The 9342-nt window shown below is 54.0% G+C and overlaps 1 protein-coding gene across 2 annotated transcripts in view; it reads right to left on the minus strand.

Annotated features, from left to right (window-relative positions):
• The window catches only part of Acsl6 (acyl-CoA synthetase long chain family member 6), a 64971-nt gene extending 60096 nt beyond the window's left edge, over nucleotides 1-4875 (minus strand). Inside the window, exon 1 of one of the 2 annotated variants that reach the window (XM_004629330.3) lies at nucleotides 4651-4875. In XM_004629330.3, coding sequence (XP_004629387.1) covers nucleotides 4651-4699 — 49 coding nt within the window. In that variant the 5' untranslated portion in view covers nucleotides 4700-4875. The remainder of the gene's footprint in view (nucleotides 1-4650) is intronic. The other variant, XM_004629329.3, reaches the window with a different exon arrangement.
• Nucleotides 4876-9342: the final 4467 nt, after the last annotated feature.

Consider the following 9342-nt stretch of genomic DNA (forward strand, 5'->3'; position numbering starts at 1 on the left):
GGTGGGTGGGGAGACAGCTTGCAGGCAGGGTGGGTCAGCCACGCATAGGCCAGAAATCCTGGTCACATCAACCCTGAAGCTCTCTGGTCACTAAGCAGAGTCCTGGGGTCTAGGTGGTTTCGTGAAGCCCCAGTGCTAGCAGCAGAGCAGAAGATCTGGGATTCTGCCTCTTTCAAAGTCAAGGAGACCCTTGGGGCAGCTATGTATGACATTAGACCAGGGAGACGCCACTCAGTTAAGCTTGGCAGTGGCTACTATCCCCAGAGGCTAGAGTCCTTTGGAGCTCTGAGGAAACCACAGCCTCAGAGAAGACTACTTTTCACAAGCAAGTGTCCCTGGAGCCATGTTTGTTCATCTGGCCATTCACTCCTCCCATGCCAAGCTGATGCCACTCTTAACACGCCAGTGAAAGCGGGCCTAGCTCAGGCTCTATACCTGCTCTCTCCTGCCACTCCCACCACACTGGCACCATCCCGAGCTGGGCACAGATGACTCTCTCTGACTGACTTTGGTGAGGGGACAGCTTACAAGAACCCATTATTAGATTATTCTCAAGGAATTCTTTACATTACTCATTTATGCAACGAATGTCATGCATACAGAGGGGAGGTACCTTGGCCTTTCCTCAAGGACATCGTAAGACCTATGGAGGAGGCCAACGGCTGCCACCACAGGGGGCCTATGGGGCTGGTGGAATTCAGGGGTGGTGTCACCCTGGCTGCACACTTGGCTTGAGCCGCACCTCCCTGGTGCAGCCACCACACAGGCCACAGTCAGTGAGCTTGGTCTGGCACTCGAGGCCTGCAGAGCCAGATCCCAGATCCAGCCAGGCAGACTTGGTCCCTTAACTTTCTGCCTTCCTGTTGCTGATCTTTCTCCACACCAGCAGTCCTCCTGCCTGGAATGCACCTTTTCCTCTTCCGTCTTTCCTTCCTGTTGGAATCCTGTTCTCTTCTGGAAATCTGGGGATGTGGTCTGATTCACCCCTTTTGTAGTGGCAAGCAAGGCAAGAGCTCTACCACTGAGCTACATCCCCATCCCTGTAGTTGGTTCTCATTAGGTTTCCCCGGGTCTCAGAGCTTCACCTAGGAAAGCTTGAAGAATCCTGGGATGTGGTGATGGATGGATGATGTAGGTACTCACAGAAACAGCAGCTACTGTTAGAGTGTTTGCAGCGCCCACCCACACACCTGGTACCCTACTTAGTGAATATCTGAGGCTCACTCTGAGCCAGGTACTGGCTAAATACAAAGGGTGGCTTCTGTTGTACAAAGGCCTGTAACATTTGCCTCTATGAATAAGCCTCATCCTTACTCACCCTGGGAACAGCCCTGGGTCCTATCTGGGGTGGTTGCTGAGCCAAAGTCAACCTTCTCAAGGTCAAGTTAGGTGCTCTTCCAATCCTGAGGGAAAACCAGTTGGGTTGCACGATGGCTGGGTTCTGCTGCCCCCTGGTGGCAGTGTGCCCTCTGGATTATTTTACCACCAACATTCAGGCTGAGAAATGGCAGGAGGGCACTGAGGTTTTTCCCAGTGCTGAAGGACCCTGTACCAATCCAGACTTCCTTCATGTTCCCAGCTGACCACACAGCTCTCCTGTGGTTCTTCCTGAAGCTCCACCATCTGTCTCAAGTTTTTTTTTTTTGGGCGGAACTGGAGATTGAACTCAGGCCTTTGCGCTTGCCAGGCAAGCGCTTGTTCTACTGAGCTATCTCCCCGGCCCCTGTCTCAAGTTTTATTTGCCTTCTTGGGTTCCATGAAGTAGTCCCAGATCTCATACAGGACCTCCATTCTAGCAACATCTGTGCTTAGGGGTAGGCTTGGACAGGGCTGGGCTGAGCCACACCACACAAGCCTGTCAACTACAACTATAGCCGCCACCTTCCACATCAGCCCTTGAATTAGCAGCCTGGCCTCAACCCAGCAGGGCTAGGCCCACTCCCCCAGGATGGGAGACAGGGCCAGGCACTCAATCCTTCCTTTCCTGGAGGCCAGCCTCGACTCAAGTCACCCTTCAGCCATATCTATTCTCCTCTGTAACTCTATGCCGTGTTCCCTCTTCCATGTTCCTCCTCCTCACCCTGCCTGGCTGCTGTTGCTGAACAGAATATTCCTTTGTACTCTCAAATAAAACCTGTCTTCCAGGACCCTCACCTGCCACCCGTGTCCCCAGGCACAAGATCCCTAAGACTCAACCCCCCCCCACATACACACGCACACACACACACGTGTCCCCAGCTGTAGCGCAGACTGGACCCTGGACAAAGGCACAGGGTCTGCATGAGCCAAGAGCAAGGGATGCCCTTTTAGGGGTCTATCCAAGAGTGATGCCTCTCACTATTCGCACGAAGGAGCTATAGAGGCAAGGGAATTCCCACGAGCGGCTCCCATCATTTTCCGGGCTCACAGCACCAAAGGTGCCTCTGCCTACAGCAGGCTGGCTCTAATTTGCTTGTCTACTGCTCAACACACAGTGAGATCTGGGCTGACCCTGAGGCTGGGAGCACCTGTATAGCCAGCACTGGGGTTACTTCCCATACGTGACTCCTCCCCCAGGTGGCTCAAGTCTCCTTTCATCATTCTCCCCAAGGGCTCTGCAGGGCACCCTGGCTCTGCCTATCTTGTTTCCCTAGGGCCCCACTGGCTGGCACAGTGCACGGACTATTAATAAAGAGCCACGCTGCCTCAGGGGTCCTCTCTTGTTTCTGGCTTGAGTGACAGTGTCCTTAGATTACAAAGTGGATTACAAGGCAGAGTGCCTTCTCGGGTGCGCTCGGGTGCGCTCAGGCACCGCAGCTTTTCCCCAGCAGTGTCCTCTGCCCCCAGAGAAAAGCTGGGGTCCAGGCAAGGTCCTGAGGAGGGTGGACCCTTGACCTCATATGCCCCTTGTACCTGGGGTATTCTATCCCATGACAGCCGTTCACTAGCCTCTGCCTCTTACTCTGCACTGAGAAACTTGGTGTCTGTGGCGGCAGTGACCACCGACGCCAGGAGTCACCCTGCCGACTACTCTAAAGTCAGTCAGCAGGACTGATCCGTTTCCTATTCAAAGACACACCTGAGCACTCTGATGCTCCCCGGGGGAGGAGAGCAGAGGGCCAGTTTGAGTCAGTCACACCTGAGCCCCAGTTGCAGACAAGAGCCCTGCACACGAGGAGCTTTTCTCATGGTCTGCTGATGGCCTCTGTCACAAATGGCCCTGCAGTGCCCAGTTGCTTTCCTGCAGCCACAGAAGACCAAAGCCTTGGACCCCTGGCTGGGGAGGGGGTACCTTCTGGGAGCATGTAGAAGGGTCCTGGCACTGGGAGGGGGGTGCCTGAGACCACCCGCCACTCAGGCAATGAATGGCGACTGTTACTGCCATCACCACCATTTTTGTCTTGATTCCCCATAGTCCCAGGCCCTAGCCCTATGGGCCCTGCAGAGGCTGTCACCAGACACTGGCAGACAGAAGGAGCTTAGGGAGCTGAGGGGATTAGAGAGGCCTTACTCATACCTCCCCCACCGCTCAGGCAAGTGTCCCTACAGCCCACCTTGGGCCGGGGTGGGGGTGGACGAGGTCACTCCCAGCCCACCAACCCTCCAGTTCGGGCCTGATATACCCAAGCCTGTGCTATTTATTGGCTGATCAGTTAAAACCTCACAAGGAGAATCCCAGTCTCTGTGTGACACTTGGGCAAGGCAACTGTCTCCTGACTCTCCACAAAAGGAGGTGGTGCCACCAACCTCCTGGGATGACTGTGAATATTAAATAACAGATGTGAAATACTGTAGTGAGTAAGGATCTCAAAAGGGTCAACTTCCTTCCCTTCCTTGGCGCAGCAACAACTTCATCACCACAGTGCTGATTGAATGTGAAACAAACACTAACATTCACAGAGCACTTGCTCTCGGGCTAGGCCAGGCTTAAGGCCAGTTCAAGGGCCATGCAACCCACATAAATGATCAGGCTGAACCCACACAGCAGGAGCTGGGCCTGCTGTGGGGGAGACCCAGAGGTGTCTGGGAAGGCTCCCAGGACCGGATAGATGGGTGGGCCTGCACTGACACCCTACTCTCAGCCCTGAGTGGGTGTCCCTGGAGCTGGGGAGAGTTCTGGGCAGGGGCCCAGTCTCCTAAAAGGGTGCCAGGATAAGGGCTGAGTCCTAAGGGGGACCCGGCCCTGGGGAACCAGAGCAAGCAGAGAAAGTGAACTCACACTACAGAAATCTCCTACTACTCTGGCTGAAGGTCGAGCCTGGAGAAGCCACAGAGAGCCTCGGCCGGGTCAGGCAGCCCAGCCCAGCCTTCCTGGCTGCCTGGCTGACCCACGCAGGCCCTTGGGGGTCAACACCCTTGGTTTCCGACCCCAGAAGATGAACAAGGACGCAGTGAGAGTGTCCCTGCCTCGGATCAGGGCCTAATCTGTTCAGTAATGGGTCCTGGCCCTAAGGAAAGAAGGAGTCCGGAATTGAAATCTGGTTGTTGAGAGGTAGCAGGGAGCGACGCAGATCCACCTGCTTCTCCAACCCAACCCGGAGCCCGCCGAACTGCAGGCGACCCAGGGACCTTGGAAGGATCCCAGAAGCGCGGGCGGGGGCTCGGCGGCCTGACCGAGACAATCCAGTTCCGCGTAGGTCAGGGCCGGGCCGGGACAGCACCGGGACTTACCCGCCAGGAGCCAGAGGGAGCCCCCGGATACGAGGAAAAAGGTCAGCATGTCGGTTAGCGGGGCTGCAGCCGCAGCCGCAGCCGCCACCGCAGCCGCACGGTAGAGCTCTGCCGCCGCCGCCGCCGCCGCCGCCGCCACCGCCGCTGCCGGGTATTTTTAGCCCTGATCCAGTGCCGCTGCGGAGACCCGGGTGCGGGTGGGGTGCAGCCCGACCGGGTCTGGGGCCCGAGCGGCGTCCGCACCGCGAGCCCGCGCGGGGGAGGGGCCCGCCGCAGCGCCCTCGGCCCGCGCCCCCAACGTCCTGTCCTGGGGAAACGGGCCGGACGGGGGCGCACGGCGACAGCGCCGCCACGCACCCCGGCGACGCGCGACCCGGCAGCTCGGCGCGGCACGGCGCAGGTTCTCTGGCGAGGATGGCCCAAGCGGCGCGGGCTCGCGATCACCTGTCCCGAGGTGCACACTCTCATAGGCCGGTGGCCTCTGACGACACTGACGCCCGGGAGGGTCTGAGTTTGCAGATGGACCTCTGGACGCCAAGTCTGCAAGTCAGGGAGGAGAATCTGTCGCGGTTCTGCCAACAGAGGCAACTAGACGAGGTAGTGCCCAGACTGTTGACGGATGTGCAAGGTCAGGACTGAGGCTCCACAAGGTCACAGGAGGCCTCGTCTGGTCAAAGACGGCCAGATCTGGCCACTGGTTCCAGATAGGCCACGTGGAGCAGCCACAGGCAGCTTCGTGAAATCTCGGGTGTCCCGTGAGAACACAGACCGTTATGGTCTTCATACACGACCACAGGTGGCACATGAAGCCCCAAGCCCTCGTACCTACCACAGGCCGTGGGGATGTCCACAGCCTCGGAGGGTCGCGCTGCTGGCCTGAAGCGCTGCACACCTTCCTTCAGTGCCTGGGATGGAAAAGAGGAAGCCCAGCTGCACTTTTCTGCCTCCAAGACACACTGCCATTCTAATGGGAACCTGTGGAGACCTGGAGCTCAGAATCGCCTCCTTCCAAAGCTCTTATTTGTTCTCAATCTTGCTAGGCTCGTGCAAGCCTCCAGCACCGAGGACAGCGCTCAGGCAACTGCCACCCAAGCTCTAGCTAAGACCGGAGCCCGGGAAGAAGAGAGCAGGAAACCAGAGAACAGAGATCAAGAGGCAGAGGGTGGACAGGTGAGGTCACTGTCCCTGTGTCCCTGAGTGTGAAGCTCAGCAGCTGGTATTGTGAGCGCATGGAGAACGTTAGCTGTAGCAGGAGCAGCTGGCATCCGTGTCCTGGCCCTGCTGTGTACCTTATCTTAGAGGTGCAACTCTGCAGATGTGTCCCTTATACTCTTTACTAGGGGACCTTATTTCCTGCCTCAGGATCTGGATCTCAGGACATCTGCTTTTGCTTGAATTCAGCCATAGTCTGGCAAGGACTTGGCTGGAATCTCAAGCTTGGCAGGGTTCCTCCAAGAGGGTGTCACAGGGTCTGTGTGGCAGGATCTCTCCCAGCAAGTGACATGGTTGGCACAACCCCCTGCCTGTGCTCCCAGGGGTACTGAAGACTTGCTGATACTCAGAAGGAAGCTCATAGAGAAACAGAACAATAGGCAGAAGGACAGTACTCCCAGATCAGAGGGGCTTAAGGAAGTGGGCAGACACTTTCTCCATGGGGCAGGGTCCAGCAGAGTGCCTTCCTTCACAGAGCAGGGCTCCCAAGCCAGGCAGTAGGTCCCAGGCCCTGTCCTCCTCTGCGACACTGAGCTGTGGGAGCACTCTAGGTCCCTGTGCAGCTCCTGGCAGCCTCCTCACCAGAGTGATGTCATGGGATGCTTTTAGCCTGGCCTCCTGCAGAATGTCGCATCCACTTACTCTTCCTACCAATATCTCTGCTACTTGTGAATATTTTAATTTAAAAAAAAGGGGGGGCTGTAATGGTGACTGGTTATCACTGAACTGTTTTCTGTTTTTCTCTGAATGTGATTTGGCTTTTCCTTAGTTATAAGGATGGGGAAGTTCTGGACTTGGCAATTGGATCATGGCCAGTTTTCTTTCTTCTCCAGGCCTTTCTCTTCCACTAGGCAGGGGATTTGCTGTTTTCTATCCTGGATCCCAAGGTCTTCTTTCCCTGGTGGGTTTCTATCCATGGACCATCTGTGGACACAGCCAGCTGTGACTCTGAGGCCTTCAACTTCATGGATATAGCAACCATGAGTGTTAGAACTCATTTTTTTCCTCTTGAGACAGGGTCTTGCTATGTAGTTCAGGCTGGCCTTGAGCTCACTATATTGCCCAGTCTGGCCTTGAACTCCTACCAGTCCTACCTAGTCTCCTGAGTGCTAGGATTACAGATGTCCACCATACCAGGCCTAGGACTAAAATTTTAAGATAACAAAAGAAGGCAGAGATGCCAAAGTTTATCCTGCTTCTAGTTACCCATTGGGCACCTGCAGGGCTAGCCTCTAGCTCCATGTGGTATGATGAGCAGGCCAGACACTACTGGTGGGATTCTCTTCCTTTTACAAGGCCAGTTAAATAACTGAGGAGCTCTTGACATCTTTTAGACTCATGGAAAGACAAATAAAGCCCTTGGAAGTTGTCCTGAATCCTGCAGGCTGGAAGTGAGCATTGGTCAAGCCAGTGACATCTCCATTTGCAAAGTGGACCCCTGAGCATATGTCCCCACACACATGAGACCAGATTTGACCTGAAGTACACTAAATTCCAAGCCTTTGAAAATGAAACAGGGGCCAGGGAGATAGTTCAGTGGAGTAAGTGCTTGCCTGGCAAGCACAAGGTCCTGAGTTTGATCCCTGGTACCACCAAAAAAAGAAAGAAAAAGAAAAGAAAATGAAACAGACATGAAGAGAATGGAGATGAACCCTCTTCCATCTGGGGATGGCGAACATCTTTTAAGGCACCACAATGAATGCAGAAACCACAGATTTGAAGGTCTCACTACATGCAAATTGAAAATGTACATTTAAAAGCCATCATTTAAGAAATCTAAAAGATAAGTAGATAACTCATAAAAAAAATTGCATGCCACAGGCAACAAAGCGTTTCCTATAGAACCTGAATTAGTAAGAAAAAGGCCAGCAAGATAAAGATGTGGAAAGTCGATTGAAGAACAAAGCAATGGCTCTTCTCGGCCCACCTGCCCACGTAGGTGAAATGCGTAGCAGCTGCTTGAAAGTCCACTGTCTTCCTCCAGAATCCATGGTGGGTTCTCCTCCCCTAGCCGTGTCACAGGATATAGACCCCGTGAGAGAAGCAAGGGCCAGCATCCTGTACACCCCACACCCCTCATCTGGAAGCCCCAAATGGCTTTCCTATTTGCCCAGAGTCCAGGTCCTCTCTGCCAGTGACCACACAGCTAGCTCAGAGCCGCGGTTACTGGGATTCATGGCAGGGTGAACGTCCTGCCTCCAGGGATCCCGAGAACACAGGCAGGGCCACCTGTTCCACAGCACCAACCCAGGAGATGGGCAGTGGCGAAGGGCAGAAGAGGTTTAGCTGCATGACGTTCCTGGAAGGGACAGAGAAACACTTTTAGGATCTGTGTTCAGGGTGCTGGCAAAAGCTTTTGGGTTTTATAGAAAAGGGAAACCAAAGCAAGGGTTGGGGACTTGCACATCTGTGTGGGATGGTTTGACTAGTCTTTTTTTTTTTTTTTTTTTTTTTTTTTTTTTTTTTTTGTGTGTGTGTGGAACCGGGGATTGAACTCAGGCCCTTGCTCTTTCCAGTGAAGCGCTTATTCCACTGAGCCATCTCCCGGCCCCTTGTGTGGGGTGGTTTGCATAACTGAGAAGTAATCCTGATCAAGCCTCAGTCTTGTTGGTTATTATCTCAGAACCTTCTGGGAGAACCTCGTTCCTTGAAGAGGTCATTGGTTCCACGTAGGCAAATAACCACATCAAAGAGTCTTGTGCCAGGCTCTGCTCACCTTGGAATCCAAAGTGACTGCAGGTTTAGGACAGTGACGGAGGACTTCCAGGCACTGCTCCAGAGAGACCAAAACCAGACCATTGTGAAAACAGTCAACTGAATAGCCCCATGGATCCTAAAAATTGCCTTAGCTGCTCTTCTCTTGGTGTCCTCAGTCTTGAAGTGGGATGAAGTAGGCTAAGTAAATTTAAGGTGATAAACTTTGCATAGCTAGTTTTTGGACAGTCACTCCTTAACTGACATGCCTATGTGCAGAGCTGAGCAGGAGCCCTGGCACTAGATGGTGGGTCCTGGAAGAACTCCTTCCAGGTTCTTGGCATTTCAGACAAAGAGCTGGACAAGACCACCCAGAGAAGGGAGCAGGATGTGTACTTACTGAAGGTAGGAAGGTAGTGTGCTCAGCAGCATGAGTGGGCTGGCGGGTAGGCTCCCAGCAGCCCTGGCATAAGGGAAAGGGGTCTTTTCCACTGAAGTCCTAGGATTGGCTTCTCCTTCATGCAAATAAGTCATAGGGACAGTTGTCCTGTCAAAGACTCACTTGACCAGATTTGAATTGCCTTATTGAAAGTCTCACTTGGCTTCAAGCAAGATGTAAATGATGAATTCAAAATGGCATGGACTGGTTCCATGTACACAGCTGAGGAAGTACAGGGTCATTCGGGAGCTGTTTTTCTGTGACTGTCCCCTGGGTTTCCAAGACTTGACACACTTTACCCCATTGTTGGACTGCTTTGCTTCAGTCATCAACTCTTACCTCAATCT

Source organism: Octodon degus, unplaced genomic scaffold (genome assembly GCF_000260255.1).
Source record: "Octodon degus isolate 3935 unplaced genomic scaffold, OctDeg1.0 scaffold00029, whole genome shotgun sequence".
In the NCBI taxonomy this organism is placed as follows: Eukaryota; Metazoa; Chordata; class Mammalia; order Rodentia; family Octodontidae; genus Octodon; species Octodon degus.